A 24,307-nucleotide genomic window follows, 5' to 3' on the forward strand; every position below is an offset into this window, starting at 1 on the left:
CCCCTCCCCCAGCCCCTGGCCCCCCCATCCACTTTCTGTCTCTGTGGATGTGGCTCCTCTGGGGACCTCCTGTGAGTGGACCACACAGTGTGTGTCCCTCTGTGTCTGGCTCATGTCACTGAGCATCACGTCCTCCAGGTCCGTCCACGTGGGAGCAGGTGTCAGGATCGCCTTCCTTTTCAGGGCTGCGTAATATTCCAGGGCGTGGATGGACACACTGTGTGTGTCCATCATCCATCACGGACACTCAGGGTGTGTCCACCTTCCGGCTGCTGTGGACACGGGGTGCAGACGTCTCCTCAAGTCCCTGCTTCCCACTCTGTTAGGTCTACACCCAGCGATGGACTTGCTAGGTCACGCAGTCATTCTACACTGATTTTTTGAGGAACTCTGGCCGTTCCCACAGCGGCTGCCCCGTGTCGCGTTCCCATCAGCCGTGCACGCGTTCCTCACCGACACTCGTTTTCCGTTGTTTTGGGTACGGCTGTCCCCGCGGCTGAGAGGCGGTGTCTCGCTGTTTGGCACAAACTCAGCAGGACGTGGGGGTCGCGGTGAACGTCGGTGCCACCGGCATCTCGCCTGCGAGGACCGCCCAGGACTCGGGGTCAGGCTGCCCCTCCAGGGAAGGCGTGCGATCCTCACCAACAGGATGACAGTCGCAATCATGGCGTCACCTGCCGCCCCCCAGCTCCGCACAGGCTCCCTGCAGGCCGGGACGGGGGGTGGGGCGCTTTGTTCCCTTTGTAGTTGGGGAAACCGAGTCTGGGAGCCAAGTGGGGCTCACGCAAGGCCACGTGCTGACTTCGGGCTGGATGGGGCAGAGGTCAGCAGGTTCCGGGTCCCCCACCCAGCTGTGTCCTCCTTCGCAGCACGGCCAGCTGGCCGCTGTCCCGAGTGGGTGGACAAGCGACCTTCCAGGGTGGCACTGCGCGGGCACAGGGATGGCGCGGGCTGGAGGCGGTTTGCATGTCAATGCGCGGCCTTCCCCGGCAGACTGGCCGCCGCATCTGCAGGCCTGAGTCAGAACCAGTGACCGCCCAGTGTGGGGACCCCACCCTCCCTGCCCGCAGCCCCACGGGAACACGGCCCTCAGGTCCCCTGGGCCCCCAGCCCCGGGGTCAGGTCAGGTGGACGCATGGGGAGGAACTCCGGGCCCCGCTGAGTGGGCAGCTGAGGGTCCGGAGCGGCGCTGGGGGCCTGTGGCCCTGGGAACCCTTGGGGGTTCAGGGGCACTGGGAGCAGCCCCCCCGGGGAAGAATCTGGAGCGGGGGAGGCGGACACCAGACAGAGGCCTGGACCTCAGCCACTGGGTGGCCACCTGCCAGCTGCCGCCTGGGCCTCAGCCAGATGCAGGCGGCCACACCAGGTGGCAGATCTCCTTCTGGGCGGCCGTCAGCCACACGCGGGTGCGGGCAGCCGAGGGGGAGCAGGTCTGGGGCTGGGGTTCTCCCCGGGGTCAGGGGTCAGTGGGTGTCGGCCCGGCAGGTGAGGGGCCCTTGGCCTTTGGGGAGCCTGACCCTTGACTCCTGGGAGACCAAGGGCAAGGGCGGACCGGGCCCTGGGGAGGGGGTCGAGCTCCCAGACCCTGCTGGGCACTGAGTGGCCACCAAGGGGCCCCAGACTTGCTATGACCTCGTCCTGCTTCTGGCCCAGAGGGGCCACTGGAGGGGCTCCTATGATGTGGACCCCTGCCAGCCAGCAAGACCCCTCACCAGCCATAGACGCTGGGCCCGGGGCCACGGGGGTGAGTGCACAGGGGGAGCCTGGTGCCACCCGGGCTCCCTGGTGGCGAGGGCCCCGGGAGGGGACGTGAGTCAGGCTAAAAGCCTGAGCTGAGGGCGCCGTGGGCTCCAGGCTGGTTGTTACGGCACTGACTATGTCACGTGGGTTTTCTGGATCATGAGACCCAGCTGTCAGTTCGGGGCAACTTTCTGGAAGGTTCCACGGGCAGCCTTGGGGTCAGGGGTCTGGGCTGGGCTCCAGGTACTGGCTGGCAGTGACCCCAAGGCAGTGGGGTCGCCTGGCCTCTCTTGGGCCCTTGACACAGGTGATAATGTCCTGGGCGAGCTGTCTGGGCGCATGTCCCCCTGGGGGACCCTGCCCAGAAACGGACACCACCTCAAAGCCAGCTGCCCTGACCCAGGCTGGGCGGACCCTCGGGTGACCACCAGAGGGACAGGCAAGGCGTGACCACACCACAGTAACTGCATCACTCTCTCCCCAAGGTCCCTCCCTCCGAGGCCCTGACGGTGGTGCAAAGGCACTGGGGCAGCGGAAACGCGTCTGGAAAGTCACAGAACCACAGCTTCTTAAAAACGGGTTTATAAAATCGGACTCGGCGTGCGCTCCAGTGAGTTCCGCTGGGGCAGCCCCACCGCCAGGTCCCGGAACCCAGCGGGCCCAGGCCTCCGGGGTGCGGCACGCGGAGGCCCAGAGAGAAGGGACCTTAGGGTTTTTGCTAAAAACAGAATGGCACCACGTGACACACGACACCGCTGGGTGAACACTCAGACGACACGGTCCCACACGGGGCGAAAGTCCAGACAAAACGGGAACGAAGAGGGGCGAGCTGGGCCCGGGGCGGCCGGGGTCGGGGTCCGGGGTCCGGGTCCGCGCCCCGCGCTCACTTGGCCGGCCGCGTGATGATGCGCGTGGAGAAGTCGAACAGGTCGCGGTTGATCTTGCGCAGGTTGCGCACCTCGTCCTCCAGCTCCGTCACGCGCACGCGCAGCTGCTCCTGGCCGCCCAGGACGTTCTGCCGGAGGCGGGGGAAGGGCCGGGCTCAGGGCGCGCGGGCCTCGGACACGCGGGGCCGCAGCGAGGGTGACGGCCCCACGGCCCGGGACACAGGGCAGGGAGCGGGCGGAGTCAACTGCTCCCGCCGCGGCCCGGCCCGGCCCCACCCCTGGCCATCGCCTCCACGGCCCGCCCCCCCTCATGGCCCCGGCCCCTTCTCTGTGGCCCCGCCCACCTCCTCCATGGCACCCCCTCCCCAGGCTCTGCCCACTTTCCCTGGCCCCACCCCTCCCTCCTTCGCCTCGCCCCGCCCATCTTCTCCATGGTGCCGCCCACCTTGCGCCCCCAGGCCCGCCCTGCCCCCCTCTCCACGGCCCCGTCCCTCCCAGGCCCCGCCCCACCCCCCCCGACCGCCCATCTCCACGGTACTGCCCCTCCAGGCCCCTCCCCTCTTCCCCGTAGCCTCGCCCCTTCCCGCGACCCCACCCACCGGCTCCATGGTACTGCCCCTGAAGCCCCGCCCCTCCTCCCCGGCCCCGCCCACCTTCCCCATGGCCCCGCCCCCGCCCACGGCCCCGCCCACCTTCTCCATGCCCCCGCCCCTCCGCCCACGGCCCCGCCCACCTTCTCCATGGTGCCGCACATGACCGCGTGCAGCTGCTCCGCGCGTTGCAGGTAGCTGGGCTCCGAGCCCTGCAACAGGGACGGGGCTGTGTCAGCACCTCGCCTCCCGATGCCCTCTCCCCATCCCGTCAGTGCTGGCCGCCACCCTCCCCTGGGGAGCCATCCTGAGGCCACTGACAGATGGGGAGACTGAGGCTTGGAGAAGAGCCTGCCAGCCAGGCACCCGGCCTCTGCCCAGGCCGCAGGCACCGTGCCCAGACAGTGTCCAGCAGGAGATGGACAACCTCTCTGTGGCAGCAGCATTGTCCATCTCGCCGAGCTAAGCCTTGAGGGATGCACAGAAACCGAGGTCAAGAAGGCTCCAGAAGACGGCCAGCCAGTCAGCTGGTGCCTCCAGCCCACGGAGAGGGCCTGCCTGGCTCAGCAAGATGGACGATGGTGCTGCCACGGGGAGGCCGTCCGTCTCCTGCTGGACACTGTCTGGGCACACTGCCCGTGACCGCCGGATAGGAGCCTGGACACTGTCTGGCATGCTGCTTGCGGCCGGGGGCCAGGAGCCTGGCAGAGCCGCCCATCAACCGTCTGCGGGAGGGGCCTGCCACCCCCGCAGGGCTGGTGTGAGGCCACCGCGTGGAAACAGTGGACAGAGGGGCACAGAGTGTGGGCTGAGCGCACAAGGCCAGGCCCCGCTGGACACACGCAGCACCTCTGGTCAGGCCACTCTGAACACCTGGACGCGCTGCGTGCGTCTGCGGTGGGGGTGGGCACGCACCTGCTGGTGGAGGCCCAGGCGCAGCGTGAGGCCCCCGCGGTGCGGCTCGTCGCCGTGCTCGGCGCCCAGCAGGTGCTTGTTGAAGTGGGGCAGGGGCAGGCTGGGCCTGAAGTCGGAGCTCAGCATGCTGACGGGCGCCAGCATGATAGAGGCGTTGGTCACGGGGCCTGTGGGCACCGCTGGTCAGGCTCGGCCAGGCCTGGGCCTGGGCTCCCGCCCTCTTCGCTCCCCCGCCGCGTCTAGGAAGGGCCCTGACTGCTGCCCCCTCCACTGGGCAGGACCCTGGGCCCTTCCTCCCAGACACCGGGCCAGAGATGACGGGTGTTTACGGAAGAGCCACACAGTTTCAGGCCTCTCGGAGGAGCTCCGGGGACCCCATCCCTGAGAAGGCCGGGCCCCACCTTTGAGGGTCACCGTCCTGATGCACTGCTTGCTCTGCACGTCCCACAGGCGCACGGTCTCGTCGTGGGAGCCCGAGAGCAGCACGCTGCCATCAGTGGACACCGACAGACAGGTCACCTGGTTCCTGGGGACAGACAGACCCCAGAGAGGGCAGTGCAAATGACCCCCGACCCAAGAGCAAGAGAACAGGGTGTCTCCCACCCCCTGACCCCGCACCTGTGCCCTCTGAACACCTTCCCGCTGTCCTGCTCCGGCTGGAAGCTCTTCTCTCTCTGCCCGGGCTGCGGAGGTGGAGAGGGCCAGTGAGCAGAGGGACTCGCGGGTGACGGGGGGCTGAGCGGAGGCTACAGTCTGGGAGGGAGCACAAGGCCCCGGCCGCAGGGAGGAGGGGACCCCGAGTGGCCCCCAGCCCCTCAGCCCCCAGCCCCGGGCGCCCCCACAGCTGCCCCCGCCACTCACCCAGGTGCAGAGGTCGACCTGGAAGATGGAGCCGTCGCTGCCGCCGCAGAACATATGATGCTCGGCCAGGTCCATGGTCACCGCCATGATGCCCACGTCGAACAGCACGGACAGCAGCAGCTCGCCCGACGAGACCTCCCACAGCTGGGGGCGGCGGGCGTGTGGGACGGGGCTCCGCGGGCACCGGGGGCCCGTGCTGGTCTAAGCGGGGCAGCCCTGACCGGAAGACGCTGCAGCCCCGAACCTCAGATGGAGCCGTCCGTCACCCACAGGGGTCTGGGGGCCGAGAAACTCGGCCTTCCCCAAGGCGGGCCCTGGTTCTCACAGCCGGGACCCCTTACCACTGCCAGCGTTAGCCGCCGTCAGCCCCCAGGCCACCGGCCGGTCAGCCCTGAAAGTCCCCCCAACCCCCTGACCATGACAAAAACTTGAGGGCCAAGACGCCCTCAGATCCCCTGACATCTGGGCAGGCAGCCACCGGGCACGGGCGGCCAAGTGGGAATTTCCGAGCCGACAGAGGCCTGGACCATCCACCTCCGGATGTCCTTGAAGCCGGAAGCACCAGGGGGATTAAGGGCTGTCTGGAGCCGCCAGCCTGGGGGAGGAGGCGACGCACCGGCTCACGCCGGCCAAGATCCTGCCAGCTGCCAGATCCACGGCGGGAGGGGCCCTACCTTCACCGTTTGGTCCAGCGAGGCGGTGGCCACCCGGGCCAGGGGCCCCCCGAGGCCACAGTGCAGGTCTGTGATAGGGAGGGTGTGGCGGGACCAGACGTGCCGGGGGGCCGGGGTCCTGGACGGGTCTACCTGCAGCACGCTGCGGGGAGGAGCAGACCTCAGGGGGGAGGCCCCGTCCCGATGCCCCTGCCCCCGGTGCCCCTCGGCCCTGGACAAACCCACTGCCCTCGCCCACCTCACACCAGCCTGCCCAGAGTGCAGCCCCTCCCGCCAGGGGCCCTGGCACAGCCTCTCCAGAGAGTGGCTCCCTGCCCCCTCCACTGTGGCCTTGCCGGCCGGGGGACACAGACCACACGCTCCGCAGCTGGACGCAGAGCCCGCCGCGGGGGCCGGAGCGCTACCTGCAGAGGCTCCACACCAGCACCAGGCAGTCCTTGCCCCCCGACAGGAAGTGGCTGCTGTCCCCCGTGAACTGCAGGCATGAGATGTCCTGGTAGTGGCGGCTGAGGATGACCAGCAGGTTCCCCGTGGAGACCTGCGGGGGCAGGCGCTCGGGTCAGGGCTGGAAACGGGCACAGCTCCGGCCCACCTGCCGCCACGTCCCGGGGGAGGCTACCCCGTCGATGCCCTGGGGCCTGGGCTGGCGGTACGTGGCCCAGTGTGGGGTCTGAGATGAGCAGGGAGGCTGGTGGGCTGCACCACCCCCGGCCGTCCTGGGCGCCTGTTGCTGCCGGGTCCCCACGTGGATGACGGCCAGCCGGGAAGGGGGTCGGGTCTCGCTCCTGCTCCCACCCCCTCGTCCAGAGTTACCCTGACCACTGAGCCCTGGGCCACAGCCCACGCGAGGACCCCCGCCCTGCACAGGGTCAGGGGTGGTGTCCTGGTAGCCCCAGGGGCGGGACCAGCTTTCTGTGGGGTGAGTGGCAGCCTGTGGGTCCCTCAGGGCCAGCCAGATCGGGATCCACGGCCGGCCCCCCAGGATGATTCTGTCAGCGGGAAGCGGCCGTCTTCCCAGTGGCCTGCTTTGTGGGAGGGACTGTGGTGTTGGGGGGGGGTGACACTGATGCTCTTGTGGGTTGAACTGTGTCCCCCAAATACACACGTTCACGTCCTAACCCCGGAACCCCTGACCTTAGTTGAATACAGGGTCTTTGCAGGCACGGTCACTTGAGACGAGATCACACTGAAGGAAGGCGGCCTTAAATCCAACGGCTGGTGTCCTCGTGAAGGGGACATTTGGATACACATGTCCCTTGCGCCCCCAGTCCCAGCTCTAAGGCTTTCCGGCCCCCCCGGCCCCTCCTCACCCCCGCAGAGGGAAACGGGGTCAGCAGAGGTGGAGCATGAATCAGGCCGGCCGGCTGGAACCCTCAGCCTGGGCTCCTGCATCTGGCTGGCCGTGTGGGACGCCCCCTCGTGGTCACGGCTCCTGCTGGTCGGGAATTCTGCAGGGGTTTGGGGAGGACAGCCCCCACTGGCCAAGAGGTACCACAGACTGTCCCCCCTCAAGGAGGGGCAAGGCCCTAAGATGCCCCCGATCACGGGACAGGCCACTCATTTCTGCCCACGGCCCTGCACCAGGCTGACAATGACCAGGGTGAGGATTTCTACCGTGATGGGTCACCTTCGAGGAGCCCCTCCTTGCCTCAGTTTCCCTCCCTGCACCTAAGCGACTGCTTCCTGGTCTCAGAATCACACACCGAGGTCTGAACGCCCTCGGGCTGGCAAACCTCTAGGGGAGGCGCGCAGGAGCTCAGGGAAGCAGAATGCGGCTACCCCTCCGTCTTCTGGCACAAATCTCGCACTGACACTGTGCGGGAGGTGCGGCGGGTCCCCCCCAAACTCACCGCCTGTCCGTGATGACTCAGTGGGTGGTCTAACCCAGCACCCCAAGGCCACCCCCCTCTTAGGCTCTCCTCTGACCTCCCACAGGTATATGCTCTCTGCGATGCCCGCCAGGACGTAGAGGCCATTGGGCGACGTGGTCAGACAGGTGACAGGCCCGGGGCACATGATCTTCTGCTGGAGCTGGTCCTGGAGGAACAGAAGCAGGCTCTGTGCTCCGTGCAGAATGTGGGAGCTAGGCTAGGTGGCGGCGGGGAGAGGGGGACGGGGCGCCCGAGAGAACCAGAAAGAGGAGCGGGCACAGGGGTGTTTGAGCAAAGAGACGTTTGCTCCAGCCGAGGCTTTGCAGAGTGCAGGGCGAGGCCAGCGCATCCTCGGATAAAAGCAGAATGGTGCTTGGTCTGGGTGGGGGGGCCAGAGAGACCCCCCCTGGGGGCGGGGAAGGCACTGAGGGCCCAGGAGGGGGCCCCCCCGGAGAGCCGAGTGGCTAGTCGGCTTCTGCCCCAATCCTGCCTCCCCTAACCCTCAGGGGAAACAGCCCACCCACCCCAAGAGACGTCGGCTGGAGGAACGGGGGGCCAGCAGCTCCAGGGGCTGCCTTTTGGGGTTTCTGCAAGAGGAGAAACCGTGAGTCCTCATGGCGAAAAGCAATGTTTCTTTTGGGGGGCAATATACGTATGAGTCTCCTGGGCCCGGACCTTCACCCGCCCAGACCCACGGAACCCCCACAATGCTTTCTCCCCGTAGTCAAACTTCGCGCCCGCTCGTGCGCAGCGCCCCACGGCCACCCCCTCCTCCCCCCAGCCCTCCGTGTGCGCGTGCGCAGGCTGGCGCCCCCGTGAGACCCGCCCCCCACGCTCAGCCCCGCGCGTGCGCCGAGCGCCCTAACCGACCCCACCGCCCCGGGCGCGCGCCTCCCTCCCAAGCCCCCAGACCCACGCATGCGCAGAGCCCCCGGCCCGCGACTCTTCCCCGCCTCCCCACCCAGCCCCGAAGCAGGGCGCGTGCGGCCGACCCACCGACCCTTCCCCGACCCCGGTCGCGGGCTCCTCGTGCACAGACCCCCGGCCGCGCCGCCCACCTTCCGCTGCAGCTCCCAGGCGTTGATGTAGTTCTTGCCCAGCTGCGCCGCCAGCAGGTACTCGCCGTTGAGCAGCGCCAGGCCGCGCGGTCCGGCCTGGCCGCCGCGGTAGGTGAGCAGGTTGGCGCCCGAGTGCAGCTCCCACACGACGCAGCTCCACAGCTGCGCCGCCGAGTCCGTACACACGGCCACCTCCATGGGCGCCGCCATCTTGCCGCCTCCACCGCCCCGGATGTGCGTCATCACCAGCGAGACGCGCGCGACCGCGCCGCGCCGGCCAGAGCGGCGCCCACGCCGCCCCGCCCCCGGCGTCGGCCCGACTCGCGCGTGCGCACTGGCCTCGGGGAGGGGGCTGCGCTGTGAGCGGAGCTTTTTTCCCGCTCTGGGCATCATCGGGGGGCACCTCCGACCGGTTGGAGATCTTGGAAGGGGATCGCCCCCGAAACAGACGGAGAAACCAAGTCCCGGGGTGCCCTGTGGGCAGTTATAGCCTCAGAGCCTGGACGTCTGGCGGGGCCGTTTCCGCTGGGCGCTTTTTAGCCAAGTGACTCAACCTTTCGGATCCTTTTTTTAAATGTGCAAATAATAACCTACCGACCTCGCAGGCCTAAATGAGGCGTTGCACGTAAAACGCAGACTACGTACCTAACGTGACAGCTTGTCTAGCTGCCGCGCAACACGTTGTCATTAAATGCGTGCTCATGGATGCGCCATCTGCCTCCTCGGACCCCTTTTCTTCGGGGGCTGCAAAGTCCCCGTTTGTATTTCAGCAGCTCCGTGCGGGTCTAACGAGCCGCGAGCTCGAGGAGCGCGTAGCCTCGACCACGGCTGCCGGCCCCGGGCCGCGTCTACACCGTGTATTTTAACGTGCCGAACGTGTTGCCAACCTCTGAAAACGCAGAAATCGCTTAAAAGCGGAGCTGTCCCGCTCGGCAGATCGGCTGTCCCGGGCGGGGTCCCTGCAAGCCACATCGGGGGGCACTGGAGTCCCCGCCCCCAGCCACCGGGGGTGTCACCGGAGCCGGCGACCCCGCAGCGCGATCCAGGGCGAGGGGACGGGCGCCCAGAGCGGGGGACCCGCAGGCGCAGCCCCGGCCGCCAGGTGGCAGGCGTGAGCCACCGAGCGGGAGGGGACCAAGGCGTGAAGCAGTTCTGCGGAGGGGGGGGTGTCCCGGGGACCAGCCTGGTTCGGGGGGTCCAGGGGAGGGGCTTCCCAGAGGAGGTGTCGCTTGAGCACAGAACTAACAACCTAAAGAGAAGGGTGGGCGGAGGCCCGTGCAAAGGCCCTGAGGCCAGACCATGGCGGGCAGGGCAGCTGGGCCATCCAGGGCCTTGTGGGCAGTGGGGAGCCTGGATTTTATTTTATCCCCGGGGGAGGGGGACATAGGAAACTGAAGGACTTTTGAAAGTTGAGGCTAGCCAGGTGTCCAAAAAGTTGAGCCCCAGCAGCTGCCAAATGGGGAAACCGAGGCAGGGACTACCTAGTCCAAAGACGGGTGGGAACTAGAACCACCTGTTCCTGACTTCCACCCCCAGAACCGGCTGATGCCCCCGGGTTTCTCAACTGTTGGGGTTTTTTTCTGAGAGTGACTAAGAAAAAGGAAACGGCTGGAATGCTCGTTGAGGCTTTTCAAAGCCCGGTTCCCCCAAACCTCCTCTCTCCTTGAATCCTGACGCCCCAGGACTCGGCCCGACCCGCTCTGAGAATGGCCCCCCAGTGCGGCTCCCGGGGGGGTGGGGGTGGGTGGACGCGGCACTTCTGAGCCGTGCGCGCGGGTCACCAGGCAGCTCCGGGCCTCAGTTTCCCCACGTGCAAAGCGCGGGCGGGGGCTGGGGGGTGGGATGCTGTGGTCCCCACGGCCAGGGGATTCGGGGCCCTGGGTCTGCGTCCCCGGGGTTCCAGGGCGCAGGGGCGGCCCCGCAGGACTGGGGCGCCGGAGACCGACTGTGCCGACGGGGGTGCGGCCGGAGAGCGGGGTCAACTTCCTGCGGCAGCTGGATCGCAGCCGCGGCCCCGCGCAGGCCTCCCCTCCCCCTCCCTCCCGGGGGACCCAGCCCGGCCAGGCGGCGGCGCGAGGTCAGAGGTCACCCCGCCCCCAGCCCGGCTCCCGGAATGAGGACAGACCAGTTGTGTCAGGAGCGCAGGACAAAAGCCCTGCTCCGGGGGCGTCTCGGACCACCCAGTCGCCAGACCTCCTCGGTGCCAGCCGGGCGCCCGGCCCCAAAGCCAAGGCCGCGAGCGCGTGGCAAGGTGGCGGGAGCAAGATGGGGGAAACTGAGGCACAGAGGCCCGCACGACCCCCTCCACCGGGTCTACGCCCCGCGGTCTCCGTTCCCCACGCGCTTAGGGACCACCTCCCGTCTGCGGGCGGGCGCTGGGTGCGCGCGGACCCGCCGGACCAGACCCCGCCGTTCCCGCGTCCCAGCCCAGCGCCCACGCCGCCCGGGGGACCCGCCACCGACCCCCGCAGCCCCGCCGTGCGCTCGTGGGGGAGGGAAAGGCACAGGATTCCGTCAAAACCCTCTCTTTTCCGCGTCCTCTCGGCACCTCCCATCGGACCGGGTTTCACGTTTCACCTCCGGGAGCCTCCGGCCTCCGAACCAGCGCAGAGCTGGGGGGCCCGGGAGGGGGGCGACCCCGCCCTGCGCCCCCAGGAGCTGTGTGACCTCCGGGCCTTTTGCTCCCTCTCTGAATTCCTCTTCAGCCCAGGAATGAAGGTGCTGGACTGGCCGATCCAGTTTGCCGGAAATGCCCTTTTATTAAAAAAAAATCACATTTTCTTTATCTCCCTGGGGGCGAGGGGGCAGGGGGCTCTGAGAGGCAGGTGGGCTGACCTCTGTCCTCTGACCTCTGATCCCCAGATGCGGCCACTCCTGTCTGGCGCGAGTGAGAAACGGGCCACAGGGAGGCGTGTGGGAACCGGCCGCCGCCACAGGAGGGCTGGTTGTTTGTCCCTCGGTCTGAGGGCAGCCTTGGGGGCCGACCCAGGCAGGAGGGACCGGCCCGGGCCGGCTGCGGCCGGTGCTGGTGGCAGGAGCGCCAGGTGGCAGGAGGCTGGGCCTGCCCACCCTCCGGCCGCGCTGACCTTGAGTCTGTCCTATCTGGTCCTCTGGGCTCAGGGGACACAAGGGGGGACGTGGATCGGACACCCCTGGAAGCTTTTCCCACCCCAATCGTGCCCACGTTTGGTCTATTGGGAGGCAGACGACACGGGGCTTCTTTCCCATGGGCGCCAAGTCCAGGGGTCACAAAATGCAGCCTGAGGGCCGACTGCACCCCTGGGGCTGGTTTCTGTGGCTACTGAGAGGTGACAATGAGCCAGACCACCGCGTGAAGGCTTGGGGGGAGCTGGGGAAGCCCCATGACCTCCACCCCGGGGGGGGGGGGGGGGGGGGAGGAAGGGCCGGCGGGAGGTGTGTGTGGAGCAGAGGCAGCAGGACCCCCGCCCAGAGGGAAGGACACACACACATCACGCAGGCCCTGAGAGCTTGTGCAAAGGCCCCGGGGCAGGCCCAGGCGTGGTCTCCTTAGACAAGGGAATGAAGCCAGAGAGGAGGGGCAGGAGCCACAGACATTAGTACCCAGATGGCAGAGGCCCGGCCACACACCGTGTCGCCCACACATCCCTAACACAGGGACTTTGCATCAGGCCGCCACGAGGGCCACACACGCCTCTCAGATGGCATCTCTTTTGGACATCAGGCCCGGGTCACTCTGTGGGGCCGTCCTGGGTGCTGCGGGAGGTCAAGCAGCATCCCTGCCCCCCCCCATGCCAGGAGCTCCCCCAGTGTGACACCCACAGATGTCCCCAGACGTGGCCCGGGGTCCCCTGGGGGTGAGTCCTGGCTGGAGGACCCCGGGTTGGCCCCTGTCCTTCGCCGCCTGGGCCCAGACGGGGTCGGGGTGGGGGTGACGCCGGAAAAAACCACAGAGGCGACTTTTTCTGTTAAAAGTCAGAGTGTCTTGTCTTGTTTTAATAGCTCATCAGCTTTACAGGGTTACAATTGTCTTAAATATTTCTGAAGTTTAAATACAATCTGTATAATAATGTTATAAAATGTAAACTTTCAGTGTTCTTTTAAATTTCAAAATCACACCTTTTTTTGTCTTTTTTTTTCTTTTTGGTTTTTTTTTTTTTTTTTTTCCCTTTTAATACCTGAATGTTCTGCAAAAACTGAAGTCGGTACAGGCCGCCCCGGCCGGAGGTAGAGAGTAGTTTATACCTTTTTCTTAAAAGTTTGGTTTTTTTTGTATCCTTTAACCTGAGTTGGGGTGCCGGCCGCATGCCGGCCGACGAACCCCGGAGGAACTGAAATTTCACGTCAGGAATGGAAGCCGGGGGGGGGGGGATGCAAAAGCGAAATTAAGGGGAAAAAGAAAAAAAAGAAGGAAAGAAGTGGCAAAAAAGGATAAAAAGCAATAAAAGTGACTGTACAGATGCTCAACTCTTACATACGGACCCAGCCGCCCCCGCCCGACCAGTCAGGGCTCACACGGAAGATTCTAGAAGCAGCCCGTCCACCCGCAGCTCCGGAGCCGCCCTCCACCCTGAGTTGGGGGTCCCCGCGCCCGCCCAGCGGCTCAGCGCCCCGCCCGGGAGGAACACGCGCCACCCCGGTTTGCATAAAGGGGTGCCGAGCCGCACCGGCCCCCCGGCCCCCCAGGAGGGGACAGGACCCAGGGGGAGCGGCTGGCAGAGGCGTGTCCCCTCCCGTCCCCATGGTCCCCGAGTGGCAGATGGACCCACCCTGAGTCAGATCGGGGGGCCACGCGCCCCCCGGGCCTGTGACAGGCAACAGACAGGCCATGCGCCCAGGACGGGGGACCCGGGCGACCGAGAGGGCGCGGGTTTTGGCATCAAAATCAGACCTGAGGTAGAAGGACCCTCACGGTGACGGCCCCCCGGGCCCGGGTCCCCCGAGGGGTGGGGGAGGGAGAGGGGGGACAGCTCTGGGGGGGCCTGGATTGTGTCTGGGGACAAAAGGGTCCCCCCTCCCACAATGATTGTGCTGCTGCCACGAGAGGTGGGGGGAGAGAACCTTCTAGAAGGAAAAACAGAGAGAAAAGCCCCACGCCCGTGCCACCCGCTCCTGGGAGGCTGGAGGGGGTGTGGACGACCCTGAGATACAACAAGGAAAGGGGTTCCCTCCCAAAGACACAGACGCCGGAGACAGGGGGGCCCAGGACCCTCCCCCAGGGTCCCCAAGGCAACAGGACGCCCCTGGGGCTGGAGGCAGGAGGGTGTCCACTGGGCCTCGTTAGGCCAGGCTCCCAGGGCCCAATTAGAGGTTCGGGGCTGCCCTGGGGACAGCGAGTTCACCGTCCCCCGCCCCGCCCCCCCCCCCCCCAGAGGGAACGAGACCCAGGGAGTGAAAACGCACCACCGTGCAGGTGGCACAGCTCCACCCAACGCCACCAGGTCCCCAGGGACCCGGGAGGGCAGGGCGGCCAAGAGTCCTCAGACCCCACCTGGGCCTGGGCCTGGGGACGGCCGTGCAGCCGGCCCGGTGGAGCCATCGCCAGGGCTGCCAACAATGCCTCTCCAGCTGGGTCACACTAACGAGGGCAGGGGTCCTGGCGGTGCGGCCCCTCCCTGGCCTCTGAGTCACCGTCACTGCAGGGAGCCGAGGCCCCAAGCGGAGGGACAAACTGGAGGAGATGAGACGGGGCCAGGGGGTGCAGGGTGCCGTGGCCCCAAAATCCTCGCCCTGAGCTAAGGCCGGCTCACCCCAGGTCCCATCTCGCCAGTCCCCACAAGGCCACGTGCATCCCTGAGACAGGGGCCTGGGGGCTGGGACCACGGGCTGGAGCCCCCCCCCGCCCCCATCTCCACCGGGTTCCAGCACTTTCTCCTTCCTGATTAAGACTCGGCGGTCCCTGAGGGGAGAGCCGGCACAGGGGGGCACAGCCAGCACGAGGGCCGATGTCCCCGTCACGGCCACTCGGCACCCACGCCCCCCGCAGCACCTGAGCTCATCACCTCTGCTGGCTCCAGCGCCCCCCGCCGCCCACAGGAAAGGCCCCAGCGCCCCCAAATCAGTCGTGGGAAAAATAAAAGGGGTATTCCGATTTTTCTCTTTTTTCTTTTTTTTTGCTTTTTCAAGTCCAGTTTCCCTGAATGAACACAAATATATAGATATATAGATATATATCTCCTTTTGCTAAGGTTTGATTCCTCCCCCGAGAATAAAATAGACTATTTACAAAACAAAACCCCCAAGACCTCTTAAAAACCCTATAGAGTTTGAATATCGCTATCTCTTTAAAAAAAAAAAAAAGTTCCCAAAAGCAACAAGAAAAATAATAATAAACAAAAAATTTCAACTGATCTTGGCTCAGGGGTTCCGTTCAACACAAGGAGCCGGGTGTGGCGAGTGTGTGTGATGGAGGAAAAAAAAAAAAAAAAGCAAAAAAAAAAAAAAAAAAAACCAGACAAAAATGAAAACGCACAGTGCAGGGATGTACGAGGTAAACAGGATCAGCCTGACATGGCAACTGGTCCAAACCGGACACCGGACTCCAGTCCGAGCGGGTCCCCCGGGGCCGCGGGAGCAGCCCCAGGGTGCGTCCCCCTCGCTCTCTTCCCATTTCCTCCGCTTGTTCTCACAAATTCCTCGGCCTGGACGTCCGAAACCTGAGTAATTCAAGTGTTACTTGGTCTCCCCCTGTTTTATTAAATTTTCTTTATATATATATACGTATATATTTCTTCTTCTCTCTCTCTTTTTTTTTTTTTTTGGCGCTAGCTGTGGCTCCTCTGCGGACATCTCCCCTCCCCACCCGTATCTTCCGCCATCCCGGCCGCCCCTCCCCCGTGTGGCCCACCTCGACCCCCTGCCCGGCCTGGCGGGGAGGGGGGGGGGTGCTCCGGGGTGGGGGAGGCGGTGGGGAGTGGTTAAGGCAATGAGTTAGTTGAGGTAGAAGACGTGGCCGGTGTGGACGGCCCCGCTGGCCCGGCCTGGCCGCCCGCGCTGCCCCCGCCGCTGCTGTTCCCGCTGTTCCCTGCGCGGCTCCCACCACCGCCGCCTTTGCCGGGGGCCGAGGGGGGCGTGGGGGCCGGCGGCTGAGCGAACAGGACTCCTGGTGCAAGGACAGGAGGGGACACGGGTCACCGGATGACCGGACAGCGACCTCCCGGGGCCCTGACCCCTGCAAGGCCCACCCGCCGCCGCCACCCAGCTGCCCCGTGTCCACAGCGCCACCTGGCGGCCGCCGCGCGCACGACGCGCCGCCAGCGGGAGCTTCGCAACATTGTTGCAAACTTTGCGACATTGTTGCATTTTTAAAAGCGCTGACTGCGCTACATTGTTACCTGGCTCGGGGGGCGGGGAAAGGCCCTGGACGCCCCCCCCAGTTAACCCGGGAGGACGGCGGGCGGGCCCGGGCGCCTACCTGTGTAGACGATGCCGTTAATCTCCACGGACATGCTAATACTGTTGCTGCCGTTCGTGCTGCTCAAGTTCGAGGCTGAGTCCTGGCGGCTCTCGGAGGCTGCGGGGACAAGAAAACCCGTCATCCGTGTGACCATCTGCATCCCGTCCGTCACCCTCCCCGGACTTCAAGCTCCGCCGAGGTGTGGACTGTGTCTGTCACCAGTACACACAGCGCGTACTCCATAAATGCTTACTGAGCACGAATGCATTTGTCTAAAATTTGCTTTTTCTGTGATTATGTCCCCTCCTCCCCCCTTTTTTTTTTTGGTGAGGAAGATTGGCGCTGAGCTAACATCTGCTGCTAATCTGCTTCTATTTTATGTGGGACGCCTACCACAGCGTGGCTGATAAGCAGTGCGTAGGTCCGGGCCCGGGATCCGAACCTGTGAAACCCAGGCTGGCAAAGTGGAGCATGAACTTAACCCCTACCCCACTGGGCCGGCCCCTGATTCTAAGTCTTAAGAGATGTCAGCACACCCACATCATCTCACTCTTTATAATGGCTGCAAAGTGGTCCAGAGGTGACCCGTTCATTCCCCCACTGATGGACACACACATTGCTTCAAGCCTTCACTATACATCCTCCTACGGTCACATGCCGCATAACGACGTTTCGGTTAACGGTGGAGCACACACCCCACAGTGGTCCCATGAGATCGAGACCACACAGCCTAGGTGTGCAGTGGGCTGCACCATCTAGGTTTGTGTAAGTGCACCCTGCAATGTGCACACAACAAAATCGCCTAACGACGCATTTCTCAGAACACGTCCCCATCGTTCTGCGACGCATGACCATGTGCCTGATATTATCAAACTCTGATGGGTGAAAAATTTCCTCCCTTGTTAGCTTGAAGATCCCCAACCAGACGGAGTTGAACAGCTTTGCATCTGAATTTACTAGTCACAGCTACCCGTTGCTTCCATTGGTTGGTCTGCCTTTTTTTTTCTTATTGATTTCTAGGCACTCTTTACATATGTTGGCTCTGAGGCCCTTACTTTGTGACACAGGCAGGAAGCACGGAGTGTCTGGGTGCCGGGGGGTGGATACCTTGGCTGTTGATACGAATGCTCATGGGCAGCTGGGCTGTCATGGCCAGGAAGTTCTGCTGCAGGGCTCGCTGCATGAGCCGTTGCTGCTCATCGGCCACCAGGGCCATCTTCTTCTCAGGAGGCTCCCCGGACTCCAGCTTCTCCCGAAGCTGCTCCAACGCGGCCGCCTGAGCCGCCACGGCTGCCTGGGCTGCTGCCGCCTGCACCGCGGCCGCCTGGGCCGCCACCACGGGGTGGCCCGCCAGGGAGACTGGCAGGCGGCTGGGGACCGTGATAGGGATGGCCGAATCCTCCTCTAGACAGGGGAGAACAGGAGTCAGTGGCTGGGAGGGAACTGAGGTGGCCCAGCCCCACCTTCCTTCCGAGGCAGGAATGTGCACCCTCTTGAATACCTCCACCGATGGGGAGCTCACTTCCGCTCCAGGGAAGTGCATAGGCTTTTGAACAGACACAAGGCCTATAAAATCCTTCCTACTCTCAGGCATGATGACGGTAATACTGGCGAGGACGTAACAACACCGGTTGCAGTAACAGAACTATGGTAGTGGCTGGCGTTCGTGCCACTGAGAGAGCCCACAGCAGCGTCTAACACATCACATAGATCACTAGTTACGCCGAGGGCCCAACACGGCTCGTCTAGAGCAATTAACACGAATCACCTCGAGGGGCCGTCTCAACAACCCCAAGCCCACCTGGACACTCATCCCCATTTCACAGGGGAGGAAACCGAGGCCCAGAGAGGGCGGCTAACTTTCCCCAGGCCACAGAGCTGCAGAGAGGCTGAGCTGGGCTCGAACCCAGAACCCCAGAGCCGGCTCCTCCCCATTCCCCTCTTCCTCGGTTGAAACGAATGTCCCGGCTGTTCCCACACACTGGTCCCACTGGGACCCGCTGTCTCTTCTTCTCCTGACTCTTCCTCCCCCTTCTATCCCTGGACGCTTGGCGCTGCCTCTACGTGCCGGGTCCCCACTCCAACCTTCCAACTTTCGTGGCTGCCAGGCCCCCCACTCTGGAGTTTCTGCACCGTCCTCCCCTTTGCCTCCCTCTTCCGTCTCAGCTGAAACGCCACCTCCTCAGGAGCCCCCTCGGACCGTCTCCAGCCAGCGTCCCGTCACCGTGGACCTCCCACTGTTGCTTATCGCTTCCTGGGCCCCTCGTGAGCTCCCCGGGATCAGAACCCCTGATTCTTCCCACCCCCGTCTTCCCCGGCTTCAGCACGGGTGGATCTCCATAATCACTGACGGGTATTCCAGGAACACCCAAGACTGGGGGGTAAACTGAGGCCCACAGAGGACCGAATGAGCTAAAGTCAGCGAGACCCCCTTCACCTCAGATCTGACCAGTCCTACGTTTTTAGGGCACCATGGGATCAGCTCGGACCCTCAGGCCGACCCCAGGAAGCAGGGAGTCAAGTCACGGCCCGTGTGGCAGAGGAGACATGGGACCCCGGACCTGCGTGAGGCCAGCTGCCACGTGTGCTGTTGGTGCTTCTGTGTTAGGAAGGATTCAGAGGCTCAGCGGGAGAGAAGACTGTGATCGACGGGTGATGCCTGCCGCGGACGGGGACCCGGGACAGGGGGCTGTCAGGCATCTGCAAACCCAGGCCGGGGCCCACCGGGCACTCTCCACCCTGACGGCTCCCCAAACTCTACAAGGAAGGGGTAACCCTCCCCCACTTTACCCACAAAGAAAGTGGGCTCAGAAAGGGGCGGTGGGCACCCAGCACTAGCTCCAGGGACGGCCACGGGGTCGGGTCGACAGACCCACACACCCTCTCGCTGGCATCTGCTGAGTGCACGAGAAGGATCCTAAAGCTCAGAGGGAGAGCGACACGGTGATCAACGAGGACTGTCTGTCACGGGCAAGGTCTGGAAAAACCTTAATTAACGGGGACCCACGCTACCGCGATTGATTAGCAATGCCTGCCACAGCATCAGGAAAGAGTACGGCACTCAATTAATAATGTCTGCCGCAGTGTGGACCCGGGAACACAGGGATTAACTAGTCATGTCTGCCGGGGGGGCATGAGACGGGAGCACTGTGCTCGATTTGTAATGTCTGCGTCGGAGCAGAACTGGAGAAAGACCTATTGATTAGTGATGTCTGCCAAGGGGTGGGATGGGGGAATGGATTGATTAGTAATGTCTGTGTGCGGTGGGATTGGGGTTTGGAAAAATGGTGATTGATTAGTAATGTCTGCAGTGGGCACAGTGAGGGCAGACTGGCCTCCCTCCTCCACGCCAACCTGGGGGTTTCTCATCCTGGTCACCCAGAGAGGGGAAAAGGCTGGAGGTGAGTCAACGCCCGGCCCCCCGGACCCCAGCCCATGGCCCCCCGGCTGCCTCTTACCCTTCTTGATCTTGGGGGCCGGGGTGATGGAGCTGCCGTTGGTGCTGGCGGCCAGGCCCAGGGAGGACACGGGCAGCTTGGGCGAGGAGAGCATGCTGTGGGCCCCGCTCGGCGAGTAGGTGAAGAGCGAGCCCCCGAAGCTCTGGCGCCGGCCCTCCCGCCGGTTGCTGTCGATGGCGGCCTGCAGCTCGTTGGGGTTGCTGAGGCCCCGCTTCTCACACTCGTAGGGGTACAGGTACTTCATGTACCTGTGTGTGCGGGGGGGGGGCGGTGAGGGGACAGGATGGCACCTGGGACGTCACCTGTGGCCCCAAAACCCCAGCATGGCACCCCCTCCCCATCCTCATCATGCCGTCACCCGGGAATCACTTGGTGGCCCTCAGAGCCGTGGCCTTTGTTCATGCTGTTCCCTCCGTCTCAAAGCTTGTCCCCATGACGTGGCCCCCGTCCCCACGACAACCTCCCGCTTCATCAAGACTCAATTCGTGTTCTCAGGACCCAGACGTGTCACGTGGCCCCGTCGTGCCTCCGTGGTCTGTCCGGCTGCCCCTTCCCTGGCCACCCTGGGTCCTTCCTGCCTCAGGCCCTTTGCACAAGCCATGCCCTCTGCCCGGGACACCCTCGGGATCTCAGCTGGCGGCGGCGGCGGCACTCACTGTGTCCGCAGGGTGAAGGCGGCGCTGGTGATGGAGGTGGGCAGGTTGAGGCCCTTGGTGATCTCCCGCCACAGCTTCTTGTTGATGACCTCCACCAGGCCGCCCTTCTCCGTCACCAGCACGTACAGCATGAACAGGTCCAGCACCTGCTTGGCCATGATGGGGATCCGGTTCACGGGCGTCCCTGCGGGGGGCACGACGGGGGAGGGTGAGGCGGGGCCGCTGCCACCAGGGGCCGGGGGCCGACACCCAGCGGACGCCAAGTCCGGGGCTGACATGTCAGTCCAGAGCGAGGTCCCCCCGGCACTGTGACATCCGGCAGGTCACTCTGTGGGGCCGTCCCTGGCCCCACCCACTCGATGCCAGGGGCCCCCCCCCAGTGTGACACCCACAGACGTCCCCAGACGTCCCCCGGTGTCCCCTGGGGGCAGGGTCACCCTGAGGATACGCCCGCTGCGGAGAGCACCAAGAAGGCAGCTCTGCCTCAGTTTCTCCATCGGTGACTTGGGCTCAGCACGGATCTCCCCCGGGGGTCAGAGAGGAGGGAGCCGCTGCGGGGCCACCGGGGTCACACCTGGGACGCGGCCCTGGTTATTGCTGCTCCGTCACCAAGAGCAACAGCCGCCAAAGCGCCAGCTCGGTCCCAGAGGCCGCTGCCTCCAGGCCCCGGGGGCCGCGCGGCCGGTTCATCCGCAGCCGGAGAACCCTGGGGGGGGGGCTGGCCCAGGATTGGGGTGCTGCCCCTCTTCCGCCCACCTGGGTCCCCCGCGCCCAGACTGGCACACAGCAGGCGCTCAACAAACAGCAGTGTGGGCCGACGGCCCCCGAGGCCCCAGGCCGTGACCCGGGGGAGGAAGGTCCAGCTCGCCCACCCCGGCCTGGACGCCGCCCCCTCCACCTCTGGACCCCGGCTCCCCGGAAGCCAGACATCCCACAACCACCTCCCGCCACCCCTGGCCGCTTCCGGGTCCTTCCTGGGCTGTCAAATCCCCAGTGACAACCTGGAGGGGACGGAGGAGGACGGACCTCAGACCCCCCCCACCCGGCCCAAGTCCATCCTTCAGTCCAAGAGGGAGAGAAGAGAAGACAGCCAAGCGTCAGGGCCCACGCACCCTGAGCACACCTGTCCTGAACCCCTCCACCCTGAGCACTCGCCCTGAGCACACCCACCCTGAGCCCGCCCACCCAGGACACTGGCTCAGGCAGAGCCTGGTGGGGGGGAAAGAACAGAGGGAATCACACCGAGATCCTCCGCCCTCGGGCCTCCCGTGCAGCCGCTGGGCCTGGACGGATGTTTACAGAAGGAGCGGGGGCTGGGCGGCCACAGAGCCCATGGATGGAGGCCGGGCCGGGCCGAGGGGGCGATAAGGAAGGGTGGAGAGGTCGTCAAGGAAACGGCGGGAGGATGGGGTGCAGGCAGGACCCCTCCCACCTTTCCAGCCCCCGAGAATTCGGAGAAAGATTCAATTGGGGGCTTTTCCTTTGTGATACGGAGGAAAAAAGATTCCTTTCCCTCTGGAGTGACGGGGAAGGGGCCTGTGGGATGCAGGACGCGGGGTCCAGCGTGAAGGGGGGGCGTCTGACAGACTCTCAGCCCCACAGGCCCCCAGTGACAGAGGGCGAGGGTCCAAGAGGACGGCAGGAGAGGGGACCTGGGAGCCGGGTTTTGAGGGATGTGTAGGAGTTTGTGATTCCTGCCCTCCAGGAGTGCCTGGCTTGGCGAGGGAGGCAGGGCTGGACAGAGACCCTCAGCGCCCGGTGCGGCCAGGAGCCGGACAGGCCCGACCGGGGCCCCAGCCTCACCTACACTCCGGGGCGGGAGGGGTCGGGCAGGTGTGGACTGACCGATAAAGCGGGCGGGGGAGGGTCCCCCTGACCACATGATGGGCAGGGGCCTGGCCGGGGCCTCGCGATAGCAGGAGAGGGGCCCCCCGCCCGGGAGCCGTGTGGACGCCGGCGCGGGAGGGGTTAACGTGGCGGCTTCATCCCCTTCCGCCGCCCGGGCCGTGTTTACAGAAGCTGCGGGCGAGGGAGGGGCCGCGCGGCCTGGACAGAGCGGGGGGCTGGGCCTGCCGTGGCCCCGGACCCACGCTCGCCGTCCCCACCCCTTCCTGCCTCTGTGCTCCCGGCCGGGCGCCCTTCCCGGCCTCAGTTTCCTTCCCTGAACAGCGGGGACTGTCACCCCCCCATGGGCTGTCGGGGGTCAGAGAAGTGAGCCCCACCCTGCATCGGGCGCTCGGGGTACCCTGTCCCGCTGGCCGGCAGGGCAGCCCCAAGCTGACCCCCGGCTGCCCCTTGACCTCTCGGGGCCCGGCTCACCCTCAATGTCCCCGAAACCCTCCAGGGCTGGGGCCCTGCCCTGTCAGCTGTCTGGGCCTCAGTTTCCCTACTGAGGACCCCCGACCTGGGGGGACTGAGGGTGGGCCGGGCCCAGTACACTGTTGGTGCTCAATCAATGCGGGCCAGCACTCAGCATGTCTGGGGTGCTGCCACATGGTGGGGACTCTTACAGATGGGGAAACTGAGGCCCCCGGAGGGAGCAGAGGAGGGGCCGGCCGGGGCCCAAACCTCGCCCCAGCGCCCGCAGGACCCCGTCTGCAGGCCACAAGGGCCGAGAAGCCCGCCCGGGACCCAACCCCACTCCCCACAGAGAGGCCGGCCCCGCGGTGGGGGGTCCTGGGAGCCAGGACTCTGTGGGACCCCACGGCCCCCGCGTCTCAGCAGCCAGGGAGGGGGTCTGGACGGTCAGTTCCGGGCAAAGGAGCCCACTTAGACGCTCCAGGCCAGGCCGGGCCCCACCCCCGGGTCAGAAACCTCTTGGATGCCTCCAGCCACGGGGAACTCACTGCAGCTCTGACCGGCCGGGCCCGCTTCCCGCGACGTCCCGGCGGCCGGGCCTCACCTCGCTTCTGCATGAAGCTGAACAGGTCGTCCAGGAACTCCTTCCTCTTGGGGTCGCCGTCCAGTTCGTAAAGCTGCGGGGTGGGGGGGGGGGGGCCGGACGGTCAGTCGGTGCCAGGGCTCGGGCGCCGCGTCCACATCGCACGGGGGTGGGGGGGCCCGACCGAGGTGGCTGCCGGCAGGGATGGTCCCAACCCCAGACCCCCCAGGATCCCCACCAGCATCCAGACACGTCCCCCGACCCCCTTCCCCACCCCGAGAGACGGCCCCATTTGGCAGAAGAGGAAACTGAGGCACAGAGGCAGGCGAGGCCCGGCCTGTCGGGGTTCTCTGGGGTCCCGGGGGTCAGGGGGTCCCCGGCCGTGCCGACTGTCGGCTCCCAGGTGCTGGCGGGCAGGAAGTCAGCAGAGATAATTAGAGACGGGAGTTGGGGGGGATCCGCCCAGGGGCCGCAGCGGAGCGCAAGCTTCAAATTAAGCTCCGGGGAAGGCGGCCGTGGGGGGCCTTGAAACCACCAATCAGCCCCGGCCCGGGGTAATCCGTCATCAGGGCCCAAGAATGAGCCAACGCCCAGCTCCGGCTGCACGGGACATGGCGGGGGCCTGGGGACGCAGGGTCCTCGGGGCCGGCCACCCCTCGGCCATCTTGCCCCTCCCTGCGCCTCAGTTTCCCCATCTGTGCAATGGAGAGAAAGTGGGGCCTCCGGGGGCCTGGGCCGGGGGCAGCCGGAGCGCAGACCTGGGTGGTCGAGGCCGGGCCTTTGTCTCGGCCGTGCCTGGTCAGGCCGGCCGGCCGCATTCCAGCGCTGATTTATGGCGGCCGGCGAGGGGGGAGGCCCCGCGTTTCCCGCGGCCTGGGGGGTGGGGCCTGCAGGTGGCTCTTCCCGGGGGGTGAGCCCACGAGGGGCCTCGTCCCTGCCCCCCGCCCCCTGCGCCCCGGGCACCCACACCCCACCCCGCCCGCCCGGCCTCCCATCCCCGAGCCGCTGGGCACCCACTGCGGTCTGGTTGGTCCTCCGCCCCGGGGACGTCAGGACTGTGTCTTCCTGCCTGTGTGTTGACCTGGGCACACAGCAGTTGCCTAATCAATGCTCATTACGTGGCCGAGACCGAGACCAGACAGACTCACGGGGGCCTCGCCCGAGATGGCAGGTGCCCCCTGATTCACGTCCCCCCGGAACCTTGGAATGGGGCCTCATCTGGAAACGGGGCCTTTGGGATGTTGTTGTTGTCGGTTAAGATGAGGTCATTTCAGATGAGCTGGGCGGCCCTCAGTCCAGTGAGGGGCGTTCTTTTTTTTTTTTTTTTTTTTTTTTTTTTTT

The 24,307-nt window shown here is 65.5% G+C and overlaps 2 protein-coding genes across 5 annotated transcripts in view; both read right to left on the bottom strand.

Annotated features, from left to right (window-relative positions):
• Nucleotides 1-2,306: 2,306 nt before the first annotated feature.
• On the bottom strand, nt 2,307-9,120 carry WDR18 (WD repeat domain 18). The gene is made up of 10 exons (XM_046684616.1): nt 8,597-9,120; nt 7,594-7,704; nt 6,072-6,205; nt 5,668-5,809; nt 4,994-5,137; nt 4,751-4,815; nt 4,534-4,658; nt 4,133-4,299; nt 3,361-3,429; nt 2,307-2,755 (listed from the first exon to the last, which is right to left on the bottom strand). Exons 1-10 carry the CDS (start codon nt 8,987-8,989, stop codon nt 2,624-2,626), a joined length of 1,482 nt encoding a protein of 493 aa, XP_046540572.1. The 5' UTR covers nt 8,990-9,120; the 3' UTR covers nt 2,307-2,623.
• A 3,415-nt stretch (nt 9,121-12,535) lies between these two features.
• The window catches only part of ARID3A (AT-rich interaction domain 3A), a 28,904-nt gene continuing 17,132 nt past the window's right edge, over nt 12,536-24,307 (bottom strand). For all 4 annotated transcript variants that reach the window (XM_046686300.1, XM_046686298.1, XM_046686301.1 and 1 more), the window contains 6 exons: nt 22,988-23,060; nt 20,086-20,269; nt 19,430-19,677; nt 17,079-17,375; nt 15,990-16,088; nt 12,536-15,677 (listed from right to left, as the gene is read on the bottom strand). In XM_046686300.1, the coding sequence (XP_046542256.1) occupies nt 15,493-15,677; nt 15,990-16,088; nt 17,079-17,375; nt 19,430-19,677; nt 20,086-20,269; nt 22,988-23,060 (1,086 nt within the window). In that variant the 3' untranslated portion in view covers nt 12,536-15,492. The remainder of the gene's footprint in view (nt 15,678-15,989; nt 16,089-17,078; nt 17,376-19,429; nt 19,678-20,085; nt 20,270-22,987; nt 23,061-24,307) is intronic.

Source organism: Equus quagga, chromosome 14 (assembly GCF_021613505.1).
Source record: "Equus quagga isolate Etosha38 chromosome 14, UCLA_HA_Equagga_1.0, whole genome shotgun sequence".
In the NCBI taxonomy this organism is placed as follows: domain Eukaryota; kingdom Metazoa; phylum Chordata; class Mammalia; order Perissodactyla; family Equidae; genus Equus; species Equus quagga.